The 16,104-nt window shown below is 41.9% G+C and overlaps 1 protein-coding gene across 2 annotated transcripts in view; it reads right to left on the bottom strand.

Moving 5' to 3' along the window:
- Positions 1–2,761: 2,761 nt before the first annotated feature.
- The window catches only part of LOC129822114 (protein C-ets-1), a 51,059-nt gene continuing 37,716 nt past the window's right edge, over positions 2,762–16,104 (bottom strand). For both annotated transcript variants that reach the window (XM_055880070.1, XM_055880071.1), the window contains 4 exons: positions 15,813–16,058; positions 14,156–14,416; positions 6,523–6,641; positions 2,762–6,072 (listed from right to left, as the gene is read on the bottom strand). In XM_055880070.1, the coding sequence (XP_055736045.1) occupies positions 5,857–6,072; positions 6,523–6,641; positions 14,156–14,416; positions 15,813–16,058 (842 nt within the window). In that variant the 3' untranslated portion in view covers positions 2,762–5,856. The remainder of the gene's footprint in view (positions 6,073–6,522; positions 6,642–14,155; positions 14,417–15,812; positions 16,059–16,104) is intronic.

Raw genomic sequence — 16,104 nt, 5'->3', positions numbered from 1 at the left:
AAGGAGATTCTACCATGAATAACATTTTTTTTAAATTTATTTATTTATTTTACCTTTATTTAACTAGGCAAGTCAGTTAAGAACACGTTTTTATTTTCAATGACGGCCTAGGAACAGTGGAACAGATTTTTACCTTGTCAGCTCAGGGATTCAATCTTGCAACCTTCCGTTTACTAGTCCAACGCTCTAACCACTAGGCTACCAGCCGCACAATAAGACCAGAATAGAACCACCTCTGTTGTGTTACCACCAATGGGGGGCCGAGGGGAATGTTGGTCATATTTCATGCCTTCTCTGCATAATGGAAGCAGTGAGCTGTATCTGTCTGCGTCACACTCTCCCTCTCTCCCTACAGAGGAGCTGTGATTAAGGACTGAAAGAGGCAGAGATCAGGGAGGCATCGTGGGTCCTACCACCATTCTATACACATTTCTTAACCAACTATGCAATAGGCCTGAACAACATACTTACTAAGTAGGGCTAGGAGTTTTTCCTGTTTAGGTCAGGTGGTTATGGGAATCTCATGGCCACACAGCCAGACAAACCTCCTATCCTCCTCCTACTCTATTCTTCCCCTTCATCTCAGTCTTTTCAGGTTAACCATGTCATCTTTACCTGTGTTGAGCAACACATTTCACCAGCCTATATAGCGCAGCTATCTATCTGAACCTTAGTGTGTACCATCCTCCTCCTCCTTCTCTTCCTCCTCCTCCTCTTCATCCTCCTCCTCCTCTTCATCATCCTCCTCTTCTTCCTCCTCCTCCTCTTCATCCTCCTTCTCCTCCTCATCCTTTCTCACTCATGGGAAGATTAGGCGTAGGAGACAGATGAAGCTTCGCAAGCGAGGCCATTAGATAAATATTTGGGTTGAAGTCTGACAAATGCGTCTCTCTCCGTTTCTGGAGCGGAGTAAGCTGTGAGCGACATGGGGTCTCAGACAGGGAGGCAGACATCTCCGTCTCGGTGACACCACCAGGCGCTACGGTTTTATTTTCTATTCCGCTGTTCGGTTCTCTCTCTTTTCTCTTTACACCAGTGATTATAGCAGTCTGTGAGTTGAGTGAGATACAAAAAAGAACCATGTGAAATCCCCACCTCGTCTGAGAGTCTCTTTCTTTGGTTGTGAAACCAGCAGGTGTGAATGGTATCATAATGTGTTGGGTTATGTTCCAGGTTCTTTGGCACAAGGGGCTCCCAGAGCTTCCAGTGAAGTGTTTAAAGACTATGTTGCCTGGTTATAGTGTCTGGTCTGGATCACAGGCCCAGGGGGGTGGAATGCTGAATGTTAGAAGAACAACCTGCCTAACTGAAGCCACCCTCTGCTAAATACATATTCATCCTGTCCAGGGGGAAATTAGCCAGCAATACAGTATGTATGTGTGTGTATGTGTGTGTGTGTATGTGAGTGTATGTGTGTGTATGTGAGTGTATGCGTGCATGCGAACGTGTGTCAGTATCTACATCCTGTCTGCTATATTTATAGAAAGTTGCAGGTACGGAAAGTTTTAGTCATGTTGCATCCAAGTCCCAGTAAAAATAATAAACTTTATTTTGTTAAGGAGTCTGAGACTATAGTTTTAACACTTCCTACAAATGTTCTATCAATGTCTGATTCAATGTTCTCCTGTTCTAACCTAAACGTATTCACTACAGCTTATTTGAACCAAGAACATATTGCACGCTATGATGCACTAGACAATCGTTCTAAATATGGTATGGATTTCAAGGACTAGCCTATGTCCTGATGTGACATCTCAAACCAAGCCAATATACAGTATCATCCCAGTAAAGGAAAATAAAATATTTAATCTTTATGCCAATAACTTTAGTTTGCTACAGACCATTGCGGGATAAAGACACTAGTCTGCATTGGGACTGGTCCTTGGCATTTTGCCCTATGTGCTGTTCTAGAGGAGCCAGACAGCTGTGCTGGCCAGGGCAGTGGCTGGGGAGCGGTCACGACATCTATGTTTTTTAAAAATCTATAGTGGAATTACTAGGACCTTAGGGCTACAAACACATGAATGGGCCCAGCGTGCCTGTTTCTGCTTTGACGTCACCCATCGCCGTGGAAGTGTCACTCTTGTTAGCCAGGTACACACCAGCGACATCCCAGCATGCCTTTCAGAGGGGACCTGGATCTGCCACCAGGCCCAAACTGGGTTCTGAGGCCGAGAGACCAATGCATACTGTTGATCTGCACATTGTAGATGTATTTGGGTAGCCCAATTCAGATGTTTTTCTACTAATTGGTCTTTTGACCAATCAGATTAGCTATGAAAAAGATTTGATTTGAAAATATCTGATTTTACTGGTCAAAAGACCAATTAGTGTGAAAAATATCAGAATTGGGCTGCCTTACACCGTCTTAGTGTTATCATGATTGAGTGAGATACTGACTTGCTCAGGCAGGTTTTGGATGTGAGTTATTCATATGCAATGTGTGACGTGAATTGGCCTAGATGTGTTCATCCAGTACATGCGCAGGTGGTTATTAACATGAGTACGAAGAAATCTTTTGAGGATAATGTGTAGGTACTTCTATTATGTTTACAAAAAGATAGACTAACTGACTAACCTTTCTTTTGGCATGTAGTCAAGGCCAGGAAGCCAAGTAAGACTGCAATCTGCGAATCTGCTTTCTTTAATAAATATTTAACTTGTTTCCAATGTACTGTAAGTAACAGTATAGATGTAATGTTTCAAAAGCCGTTGTTGCTCTGGTAATATTAGAAGAAATAATCACACAATACACACAAAGTATGAAATACTTGTTCACATATATTTTTTTATAACGTATTTTTTTTAAAGTACATTAAGAAATAGAAGCAACAGTTTATAAAACTTTCCAGCAGAAATCAATGATGGGCCAGCATCAGCCTTTTTCTTTAACAGACAGGTCTATTCTCTATATTGAAAGAAAATCGCTACATTTTTTTCCTGTGCTACCTTTATTTCCCATGAAAGCACCAGCTGTCTGCGTCTTTTTCTTTTATAAAATATAAATTATTGAAAAATATTCAAATGTTTGTGAACTAAATACATAAAAAATGATCTCATTAACAAAAATACAGAAACACTATAAAATATACAAAAACAACAACACCATCCATAACAAAAAAGGTTTCCTAATGGATCAGTCTGAGATATGCTAATATCGCAAGGTATCTGTGTATTTATGTATTTAGTCCATTTAGAAAGATCTGTGCAATACTTGTGTCTACAACTTAACGTATATGACATTTACTGAAACAAACTTGACTTGAAGTCCAAACAGACACAGTATATGTTCCATTTAAACAAAGATATTATATTCTGATTTACTCAAAATGGTGACTGGCTAGTAGCTGGAAGGCATCATCAACAACAAGTTAAGCATATATTTAAATATATGAACAGTTGCCCAAACGTAAAACAAACAGTGATGTGAATCCTGGAAATGTAGCGTGCAAAATGAACCACAGAGATTGGGTGGATTGATTTGTTCAAGAGAATTCAATCTTCTCTACACAAGATTATGTGTGTGTGTGTGTGTGTGTGTGTGTGTGTGTGTGTGTGTGTGTGTGTGTGTGTGTGTGTGTGTGTGTGTGTGTGTGTGTGTGTGTGTGTGTGTGTGTGTGTGTGTGTGTGTGTGTGTGCTGACTGACACTAGAAAAACCAACCCTGTGGTCAGTTGCCCAACAAAAAAGTAACTAATATGGACAGAAATCCCTTTCCTATCATCTCAAGAGGGAACTACAGTCAGTCCAGCCAAATAGCTTCGCTGAGTCCTAACACTGAGTGCTTTCCAACAAATCAATAGATCAAAGCAGAAACAACACTTTGAATGTGAGGGAATAACAGTCCCTGTCCTTCAAGATGGTGGACATACCCAAAGCTCTATCAATCGCCCAGACCTCACATGGGTTTGGTTATTATTCCTGCTTTGTCTCTTGCTTATTTGTTTAATCTGGATCTTAATAAAGCATTATGAAATACAATCTGTACAAATAAACATTTCAAAACCTATTTTCATCAGAATGGGTAACATTCAGCCACTGTAAACAATAACATTTGTATTTTAAGATGATATTTCTTGACTTTGGCTTTTCCCATAAGACCTGCGTATAGTCATGTTCCCAATGACGACATTACTCAAAACCCAACCAGCACAGCTACTGTGGCTCTTGAGCAAGCTGCACAAGTACATACAGTATTCAGGGCATGTCATTTCATTTATCCTTTCCATGTACTGAATTGGGTGTTCTTATGTGTTAGAAATAGAAAAGCATGTACAAAGCATGGTAAGAAAAGAGCATATAATGCCACATCTCTCCCAGTAGTCCTTTAGCCCAACTCTTTATGGTAGTCCTGTTTCCTGTCGATCTCTCCCTCCTCATTGGTGAAATGGAGCATCCATACAAACACTTCAGTTAACAAAAGACTCCAAGCTGTACAACAGCACAAGCATTAATCTCATCCTCATACCATAATGATGATCATTCTCTTTCAGCCACTACTGATTAACTTCACAACTCCACGGTTCCCTCCCAAAACTACCCAGTCCTCCTCTCATCTCTCTCTTTTTCAAACAGTCATCCAAAGTTTACACTCCTTGCTTTGAACCCTTCTCTTTTCACCCTACTACCATCATGCACCTTGATATACCTTACCTATCTATGGCAGCTTCCCTTCATTCAGAGAACACCACGTAACACACACAAATACAGTACACTCTACATTCCTAAGCTTTCTCTTTTGACTACAAAAACCATCCCTCGTACATGGTTCGCAATTCAATTTGTCAACAACAGGTCCCTCCCTCTCTGCTCTCTTCTAAAGCAATGCTAAAATGGGGGTTTGGAAACCACTCAATGTACAGATTGTGATGGGCACGTTTGACTCTTTCAGGTCCAAATACTTTCAAAACTCACCACAGAAAGGGTGTCTGATTTTTATTACTGGTGGTAAGACAGTATATTTCTATAGTGAAGCGGCAAATGTGCAGAGCTGAAAGCGTCAGTTTTAAAGCAACGGTTACTTTCAGGTGTCTATCAACCATTCTTGGTATGAGTAAGTAACTCTCCATCCAACTATGAAAATGAGTAAAAAGGCCAGTGTCTAGTGTCATCTGATAGTCATATCAGCATGTTTCAGTTATTGGGCTTTCACAGAGAGGAGACAGGACTAACTTAACATTAAATGGTGCAACGTTTGGTTTCATAATACCTTCATAAAAAAAATATTTTAAAAAACAGGGGAACCCTGGTCGGACTGGGACTAAACAGTACACCAGGAGTTGAATCTCAACGATAATACTGACACAAACATTATGCTTCTGAAACAATAGTAACAAAAACAACACTTTTTTGGTCCAAGCTGAGAAATCTACCCATGCCTATTGTGTGGAGTGTGGCAGAGAAACAGTGATCTATTTCCACTACTTTCCATTTTATATTTGGCAACAGATTTCATAGCAGGAACTCTCCATTCATGTCCTTCCCTATAATGAATATTTCACTGTCTCTTGGCCCCCTTCCTCAATGTCAGTTTCTTGTGCTACTTAGGCTAAATGGCCACTCTATTCTAACTGATAGCTTTCCATGTGCCTTGAGCTACTAAGTAATACCAGTATATACATATAGCTACCATACATACTATCTCAAATGCAACATATTATCAATTTTCACGTTTGGCATGTGCTTCCTTTTTGAACGTCATCTGACAACAGCTCAAAATGATACAAACCACAGTTTAGGTTTGGTCCCAAAATGGGCGCCCTCTTTTACCGGACGGCATCAATCTCTGAGCCCTAGTCTCCTCGGCTCCTTTACTCCCCTATTCTTCTACTATTACTGTTCTCTCATCCCTCTGTTTTCACTCGTCCACATCAGGCTTGACGTCCAGCATGGCGTGGAGCTCCTCGGGGGTGTATCCCAGCAGGCTTTTTAAGTCACAGACAAAGCGGTAGACGTAGCGCTTCCCTGATGTCTTGTGGATGATGTTCTTGTCGTAGTAGTAGCGCAGGCCTCGGCTCAGCTTTTCGTAGTTCATCTTGGGCTTGTTTTTCCTCTTCCCCCACCTCCGAGCCACCTGAGTCACAGAGGGAAAAGGCACCCTGTTACACTGTGTATCAACCTTGAGACGGAGCTCTGCACTAACCTCACATTAAAACATGATTGTGTACATGTCTTCTCTTGACATGGATCAATATTTAATGTAGCTAAATGTACCTGATACCGCTAAGGTTTCTCTGAGTCTAAGTAAGGCAAATAACACTGTTGTTGGCGTCACATTAAAAAGACATCAAGCTCAATATCCAGGCTGCATCACATCCGGCCGTGATTGGGAATCACATAGGGCGGCGCACAATTGGCCCAGCGTCGTCCAGGTTTGGCCGGGGTAGACCGCCATTGTAAATAAGATTTTTTTCTTAACTGACTTGCCTAGTTAAATAAAGTTTAAATAATAAAAAAATAAAAAAATCTGTCTAACTGTTTAGAGCCCCGATGCCATGTGAGGTCAGTTGGGGTGACCTCTCACCTCGTCAGGGTCGGACAGCTTGAACTCCCAGCCGTCTCCCGTCCAGCTGATGAAGGACTGACAGGACTTGTCCGTCAGAAGCTCCAGCAGAAACTGCCACAGCTGGATGGGGCCGCTGCCTGCAGAGCAGAACCAGGAAAAGGGAGAGAGAGGAGAACAAGGTTAGAACACTGAGAGGAGCCTTTTCCTATAATACAGATGAGTATTACTGAACATGACATCATCAGCCGCATGTAAACACAGCATATCTGTGACTGACTGTTCTCCTCATGCTTCTCATTAACTACTTGACTTGGGGTCATTCATCTCCTACTATAAAAATACAAATATTGCACTCAGAATCAGACATGTACAAGGCACGATAGTGGAGAGAAAACAGTGTCTTCACAGACAAGGGTCCCATTCATCATGAATCCCTTTGTCTACACTTTGCCCTCTGCAGTATGTGGAGCTGGGCTTCACAGCGTGTTTTTGTCTATCTGTATGAATTTCATGGCAATGAAATCACAGTGTTTAAAATAAGAGGGGGTCTTCATATGAGGCCTTGGCTGTGTGTGTGTGTGTGTGTGTGTGTGTGTGTGTGTGTGTGTGTGTGTGTGTGTGTGTGTGTGTGTGTGTGTGTGTGTGTGTGTGTGTGTGTGTGTGTGTGTGTGTGTGTGTGTGTGTGTGTGTGTGTGTGTGTACACAGTGCCTTGCGAAAGTATTCACCCCCTTGGCATTTTTCCTATTTTGTTGCCTTACAACCTGGAATTAAAATATATTTTTGTGGGGTTTGTATCATTTGATTTACACAACATGCCTACCACTTTGAAGATGCAAAATATTTTTTATTGTGAAACAAACAAGAAATAAGACAAAGAAACTGAAAACTTGAGTGTGCATAACTATTCATCCCCCCAAAGTCAATACTTTGTAGAGCCACCTTTTGCAGCAATTACAGCTACAAGTCTCTTGGGATATGTTTCTATAAGCTTGGCACATCTAACCACTGGGATTTTTGCCTATTCTTCAAGGCAAAACTGGTCCAGTTGGATGGGTTCCTGCTGGTGTACAGCAATCTTTAAGTCACACCGCAGATTCTCAATTGGATTGAGGTCTGGGCTTCGACTAGGCCATTCCAAGACATTTAAATGTTTCAATTTAAACCACTCGAGTGTTGCTTTAGAAGTATGCTTAGGGTCATTGTCCTGCTGGAAGGTGAACCTCCGCCCCAGTCTCAAATCTCTGGAAGACTGAAACAGGTTTCCCTCAAGACTTTTCCTGTATTTAGCTCCACCCATCAGTACTTAAATTCTGACCAGTTTCCCAGTCCCTGCTGATGAAACATATCCCCACGTCATGATGCTTCCACCACCATGCTTCACTGTGGAGATGGTGTTCTCGGGGTGATGAGAGGTGTTGGGTTTGTGCCAGACATAGCGTTTCCTTGATGGACAAAAAGCTAAATTTTAGTCTCATCTGACCAGAGTACCTTCTTCCATATGTTTGTGGAGTCTCCCATATGTCTTTTGGCAAACACAAAACGTGTTTGCTTATTTTTTTCTTTAAGCAATGGCTTTTTTTCTGGCCACTCTTCTGTAAAAGCCCAGCTCTGTGGAGTGTACGGCTTGAAGTGGTCCTATGGACAGATACTCAAATCTCCGCTGTGGAGCTTTGCAGCTCCTTCAGGTTTATCTTTGGTCTCTTTGTTGCCTCTCTGATTAATGTCCTCCTTGCCTGGTCCGTGAGTTTTGGTGGGCGGCCCTCTCTTGGCATGTTTGTTGTGGTGCCATATTCTTTAAAAAAAATTATAATGGATTTAAATGGTGCTCCGTGGGATGTTCAAAGTTTTGGATATTTTATTAGAACCCAACCCTGATATATACTTCTCCACAACTTTGTCCCTGACCTGTTTGGAGAGCTCCTTGGTTTTCATGGTGCCACTTGCTTAGTGGTGTTGCAGACTCTGGGGCCTTTCAGAACAGGTGTATATATAGTGAGATCATATGACAGATCATGTGACACTTAGATTTCACACAGGTGGACTTCATTTAACTAACTATGTGACTTCTGAAGGTAATTGGTTGCAACAGATCTTATTTAGGGGCTTCATAGCAAAGGGGGTGAATACATATGCACGCACCACTTTTCCGTGTTGATTATTTTTATTTTTTCACAAGTAATTTTTTTAATTTCACTTCACCAATTTGGACTATTTTGTGTATGTCCATTACATGAAATCCAAATAAAAATCTATTTATATTACAGGTTGTAATGCAACAAAATAAGAAAAACGCCAAGAGGGGTGAATACTTTGCAAGGCATTGTATGTGTGTGTGTAGTGTAAACTCCTAGATATCAGCCATTAGAAACATTACATTTAATCTAATTTGTAAACAAATGTCGCTTCATTTTCTGTTATTTTCTGGTCTGTACTAATAATGCAATGTACCGTAAAAGCAATTGAATGCATTTACCTACAATTTGATTGACATTTTTTACATATATTTGTAGATTAAACAAATGGACCAAATGTGACGACCTGAACTTACAATCGTGTTGAAAAGAAAAATAAATCGTAGCAGGGGAGAAAAACGTTTGGTTTGTGCTGCGCTCTATTATCTTCTGTACTCTTTGATCTTGTGGTTTTCTGTACAGACAAAAAAACGACCTAGTTCAAATCACACCTGGCTATGCAGCGCCTACTTAGCAAAGCTGTAGCAGAACGGAGCTGTTACCTCCCAGACATGCCTCATAAAATCACCCTCATACAACACACACCAAAGCTTTCAGAGAAATTGAAGTGTGGGTTGAACACCTGAAAGCAAAATAAGTTGTGTTCAATCCAAGGCTTCTACTCGCTTCCCTCAGTTATGAATATGAATGCAAAGACGCAATACCCACATTTCATAAAATAATAACCAGCTATACTCAACTGACTACTGTACAGTATCTCTCCTCCAGATGAAGGCACATTCCAAAAAGCCTGCTACTGTAACCGTGGGCCCACATAAGGGTGATACAACAGTGCCCCTTTCCAGCCCCCTCAAGCTCTCTCACACGAGAATGTTTGGCGACCCTAAAATGTTTTCCCAAAAATATGTTAAATGCCCCCATGCACAATGGGCCTCATTGAAAAAGTATATACTGTGGAGAAAGGGTGGGGGGGATTGCATTCATAGTACTGTTTAGGATCTGCCTTAAGGCTTTACAGATGAGACTGTAGCCTATGCAGGGTGGACAGAGAGATGGAAAGAGAGGGGGAGAGAGAGAGAGAGAGCGAGAGAGAGAGCGAGAGAGCGAGAGAGCGAGAGAGCGAGAGAGCGAGAGAGAGAGAGAGAGAGAGAGAGAGAGAGAGAGAGAGAGAGAGAGAGAGAGAGAGAGAGAGAGAGAGAGAGAGAGAGAGAGAGAGAGAGAGAGAGAGAGAGAGAGAGAGAGAGAGAGAGAGAGAGAGAGAGAGAGAGAGAGAGAGAGAGAGAGAGAGAGTGTGTGTGTGTAGTTGGCCCCAAGGCACAGTGACTGACTGCCTGCTGCATCCCCAGAAGTGACAGAAGTGTGATTGGAGATGAGAAACACAGTCAACCTCAGAGAGAGCTGACGACTGACTGGGCCTCACTAATCTCACACCTTCTTTATCACACCAGCTCATCACTGTGTGTGACAGGGAACCGTGTGTGTGCCTGTCAGTGCACAGCTACTGGGAAAGGAAGCCAAAACACACGTTTTCCTCAAAAGCTATTTGAGATATTACATAAATGTTTTACTCTTTTCTGGGGAGATTCTCTCTGTTTTTCACATAGTAATAAAATGCATTTGTTGTTTGGGGGCCAAATGGGGGTTGATCTTTCAGGACAGCATACAGGGTAATAACAGTTAATAACAATGGCTGTTGCCAGCTAGACACTTCATATCTGAAGCATATTGAAGTATTTTTACCACTTATGTTCATTTTCTTCTCTTTAGTTCTGCATGACTCTAAAAGCTCTGATAAAGTATTCTGACTAAAATGAAAATATTGGAACATGGATTAGCCTCTGAACATGAGTCTATGGTAGTTGTATAACTAATGCTACATCATTAAACACATACAGTAGGGAAGTGAATTACTTTGCAGAAATGCATGAATGATGACATGCAGAATATAGCCTAAATATGTAGGATCTTAATTTGAGCCAATTTGCTACAGCAGGAAAATAATCCTGCAGCAACAGGAAATGTTCATTATTATGTGGATTATAATTAATGGACATTTTTGTTGGGGTTAATACATTTGTCGCAAGGGAAAATCAATTCTGAAATGTCAAAGTGGCAATTACAAACTTCAGAAGACTTTTTAAACCATTGCAGGAAAGTTCTCCTGCAACAGGTTGGATCAAATTAAGATTCTACATCTGTACCACTAGCTGGCATTATATTACGAATGCATACTGTAGCCATGTAAAAGCCTTCAATTAGGGCATGCCAATTTTTTATATCTGTCTTTCATTTTATCTTAAATGTCTAATGTACATCTAATGTACGTCTCTGTAGGTATGCAATTATGATCCAAAGATGAATGCATGAATTAAGAAATTGACATAATTTATTAGTACAGGCAACTTTGCAGATTAAAAATTACCATGAGATGCCAATTGTAGGCAATGAGTAATGCAATCTGAAGTAAACATTGTCAGTGATGAACACTGTATGTTCTGGTATTTCCCCTCTCCTCTACTAGCAACCTTGTGACTGCAATTTAACACAGAGGGGAGAAAGTCCCCAAAGACTAGATAGAGAATTGGAGACATTGTAGCTAGTGTGTCTAGTGCATTAAAGCTATTGAGAGATAATTTCCCCTTAAATTGCTTCTCTGTCTCCATAGATGTATAGAGTGCATTTCGAAAGTATTCAGACCCGTTGACTTTTCTCACATTTTGTTACCTTACAGCCTTATTCAAAAATGTATCAAATGAAAAAAATCCTCACAATCTACACACAATACCTCGTAATGACAAAGCTAAATCAAGTTTGACATTTTTTGTGGAAATTTCACATTTACATAAGTATTCAGACCTTTTACTCAGTACTTTGTTGAAGCACCTTTGGCAACGATTACAACCTCGAGTCGCCTTGGGTATGACGCTACAAGCTTGTTACACCTGTATTTGGTCTGTCCCAATCTTCTCTGAAGATCCTGGGGAGTGTCGCTGCACAGCTATTTTCAGGTCTCTCCAGAGATGTTCGATCAGGTTCAAGTCCACGCTCTGGCTGGGCCACTCAAGGTCATTCAGAGACTTGTCCCAAAGCCACTCCTGCGTTGTCTTGGCTGTGTGCTTAGGGTCGTTGTCCTCTCGGAAGGTGTATCTTCGCACCAGTCTGAGGTCTTGAACGCTCTGGAGCAGGTTTTCATCAAGGATCTCTCTGTACTTTGCTCAGTTCATCTTTCTCTCGATCCTGACTGGTCTCCCAGTCCCTGCTGCTGAAAAACATCCCCACAGCATGATGCTGCCACCACAATGCTTCACTGTATGGATGGTGCCAGGTTTACTCCAGACGTGACGCTTGGCATTCAAGCAAAATAATTCAATCATCAGACCAGAGAATTTTGTTTCTCATGGTCTGAGAGTTTTTAGGTGCCTTTTGGCAAACTCTAATGTGCCTTTTACTGAGGAGTGGCTTTCCGTCTGGCCACTACCATAAAAGCCTGATTGGTGGAATGCTGCAGAGATGGTTGTCCTTCTGGAAAGTTCTCCCATCTACACAGAGGAACTCTGGAGTTCTGTCAGAGTGACCATCGGGTTCTTGGTCACCTCCCTGACCAAGGCTCTTCTCCCCCGATTGCTCAGTTTGATTGGGTGGCCAGCTCTAGGAAGAGTCTTGGTGGTTCCAACTTCTCCATTTAAGAATGATGGAAGTCACTGTGTTCTTGGAGACCTTCAATGCTGCAGAAATGTTGTGGTACCCTTCCCCAGATCTGTGCCTCAACAAAATCCTGTATCGGAGCTCTACGCACAATTCCTTCGACCTCATGGCTTGGTTTTTGCTCTGACATGCACTGTCAACAAAAAATGTCAAATCAATTGAATTTACCACAGGTAGACTCCAATCAAGTTGTAGAAGCATCTCAAGGATGATCAATGGAAACAGGATGCACCTGAGTCTCATAGCAAAGGGTCTGAATACTTGTGTAAATACGTATTCATTTATTTTTGCAAATAAATTCTAAAAAACTGTTTTCACTTTGTCATTATGGGGTATTGTGAGTAGATTGATGGGGGGAAAATATTTAATCCATTTTAGAATAAAGCTGTAACGTAACAAAATGTGGAAAAAATCAAGGTGTCACGTTCCTGACCTGTTTCTGTTAGTTTTTGTATGTGTTAGTTGGTCAGGACGTGAGTTTGGGTGGGCAGTCTATGTTTTCTGTTTCTATGTTTGTTTAAGGGTTGCCTGGTATGGCTCTCAATTAGAGGCAGGTGTTTGGCGTTTCCTCTAATTGAGAGTCATATTAAGGTAGGTGTTTTCACACTGTTTGTTGTGGGTGGTTGTCTCCTGTGTCAGTGTTTGTCGCGCCACACGGGACTGTATCGGTTTGTGTAGTCTGTTCCTGTTCGTGAGTTCTTCGTGTTTTATGTAAGTTCTTATGTTCAGGTGCGTCTACGTCGTTTGTTGTTTTGTAGTTTGTTAAAGTGTTTTCGTGTTTTTTCGTCTTTACTTTAATAAATCATGTCTTATCAAGAAGCTGCATTTTGGTCAAATCACTACTCCACCTCTTCATATGAAGAGGAGGAGGAACGCCGTTACACAAGGGGTCTGAATACTCTCCGAATGCACCGTATATACTTGTGCTTAATGTTGAAACATTAAGAATTCAACTCTCTTACGGACAAAACACATGATCATGTGAAATCATGTGATTTTCCACAAACATGTAGTTTTTCTGTAATGGCTATAGGTCCCAAAATGTAAAATGGTGAATAGGGATTTAAGTCGATTTTAAAAAAAAAACTTTTTCACTACGTTTTTACAAAACAAACTGAAAACCTTGCCATAAAAAGAATACGAAAATAGAATGTGCCAGACCTTGGATCTTTTTTTAAACTTCTAAGATGTGTTTCTTTGTGTTTGAATAGAAGATAGAGTAGCTTTTTCATCAGGCACTGTAGGTAGAAAGGGGCCTTAAAAGATGAACAGATATATCTACTCTAGTTTTAAGTGCAGGTATTGTTTTGTGTTTGCACCCAGGTTGCCAAGACGACCTGGAAAATAGGTTGAGATGCGGCCACAGATAAAACGGTGCAGATGAGAAAGTCAGAGGTGCAAGACGAGGCGAGATGGAGAGAAGAGGCTGAGAGCAAATGTCTTGGTTTCCTGTGAGTGCATGACTCTGGAGCTGCAGTGCCGCAGGCTGTTATAGAGGTGTGTATATAAACGCTCTCAGCCAGAAGCTGTGCTGCCAGTTACAGAGACCCAATTACACTGAGGTACACCTACAGTATGTACATCTGCTGCAACTGCCTGGCAAACATGTAACATAGGGCTCCTTTGAGTGGCATAAAAACGCCTGTAAGAAGTAAGAAGGATGAACGTTTGGCCATATTTATTGTAGTTGATCGCACATTTTCCAATTTCCACATTTTCCTAACCTGTATTTTCTTCATTCATTTCGACTAACCTGTGTATCCTGCCAGTGCTGCGGCGGGGATGACAGGTTTGTCCTTGCTGAGGTCTGAGCGCTCCCTGACGTAGTCCTTGAAGGTTCCCTTGGGCTTGTGTCCATGCAGGGTGCTGGGGTAGTCCTCGGAGTCGAAGCTGTCATACGATGGGACGCGCTGCAGACTGCTGAAGGAGGACTGGCTGCTCCAGGACTGGGTCAGACGGTCACAGCTTTCAAAGCTCTCAATGCTCTCAAACGAGTCCTGGCCTCCCAGCTTACCTGAGAGACAGAGAGGGGGAGAGCAGAATCTGTTCGTTTTATTGCCTCATAGTGTGAGAGGGAATGAAAATAGAATTATCTGAAAGTAAATAGTTTAGAGCAGTGACATTACGATTTGACAGAGGACAATATTTATGGCAGGAATACACATTAGACATTGGCAGTAAATTACACTCTCACTGAGCTTCTTTGTTCTGTATAACGTAATGGTATGGTCCTGGTCCCTTCATTTCACACTCAGTTTAGCATGTGCAACTGCTATTTGGTTTTGTCTAATTGGAAGAAGATCAATGCAAATTGCCTTGCTATTTCTGGCCTCGGGAAAGATAAAAGGAGCATTTCAACTGAGAGCTATTAAAGAATGAAAGATAATCCAGTGCCTCGACTGATACTGAAATCTTCAATTGCACAAATTGAAGCCACATGTGGTTTTCGGTGGTGCCACAAATACTTTCCCACATTTAGAAAGCACATTGCGCTGCCAAAAACCCTGGGATTTATTATGTACGAGGCCTGGACATACCTTGGAGGCGAATGCCCAGTCAGTCCACTGGACGGGCCTGTGGACTGTAAACTCCTTGACACACCTTATTAATTTGTTAAACCGGGGGATTTGAGAAGAAAATCCTCACTTTATTTGTATCAATGTAAACCACGCTGTTAATTCTTCTCCAAACTATCAGTAGGAAATCATACAGTGGTGCATGTGGCAGGTAAACAGAACGATTCATGAGAAACAAAAACCACTCTCTGACACTTTTTGTCACTCTCTGTCACTCTCTGTCCTTGCTGAGAACCACCTCAAGGTTGAGATGTAAAAAACAGAGATGAGAAATTTGAGAGAAAAAAAATGTGGTTGTTCTTGAAGGTTACATCGTTTGGGCTGTTTTACATGAAAGCTATAGGGACAGACAGCGCTAACGCACCGTGTGGCTTTGTTCTCTTCTCACTCTGACATAAACAATTGACTTATTATCTCCTCGAGGCGGGTTTGCTTGAACCACAAGCCAGCCTTAGGGCCTCCTTTCTTCTATCGTGGTACATCCAGTGATGTGGCAGGGCAAGATTGGAGGGCGTCAGCGAAATCACACGCACACAGTGATGTTCACAAACCCAACCCAATTAGCTAGACCTCAAGACTCACACAAGGAGTTACAGTCAACACCGTGGAATGACTTATCATAGATTCATAATGTATGGACTGAATCAGAGTCTCAGTCTTATGCACAACTAAGACATGCACTATAGGCCTAATCACGTAATGGCCCCAAGTTACCCAAGTTAACTTATTCTTCTTTGAGATAGGGCACCTAATACACAGCAGCTGTAACAGCCACACTTCACAAAATCTTGATTTCCAACCATTTCCTTCACTATCTTGTTTGTGACCCCTCACCTCTGCTGATGCGGCCCACACACATGTTGTCGGGGGAGACCACCTCCTGCTTGACTGAGAAGTAGTCCCCCTGCAGTGTGTTGAGGGGCATGTCCCTGAGGATGACGTTCGGGTATTCGCTCTCGTACTTGAGTGACAGCAGGTCCTCGGAGCTGATTGGGTGAAGGGTCTGGTAGGACTCTGTGATGAAGCCCGGCTCTGAGTATTCAGAGGGAGGAACGCACTGGGCATGCTCAATGCCATAGCCTGGAGAAACACAGGAGAAGGAGGAGGAGAAGGAGGGAGGGAGGGA

The sequence above is a fragment of the Salvelinus fontinalis genome, chromosome 24, assembly GCF_029448725.1.
Source record: "Salvelinus fontinalis isolate EN_2023a chromosome 24, ASM2944872v1, whole genome shotgun sequence".
Classification (NCBI taxonomy): Eukaryota; Metazoa; Chordata; class Actinopteri; order Salmoniformes; family Salmonidae; genus Salvelinus; species Salvelinus fontinalis.
This window is presented reverse-complemented; position numbering and strand designations above follow the sequence as displayed.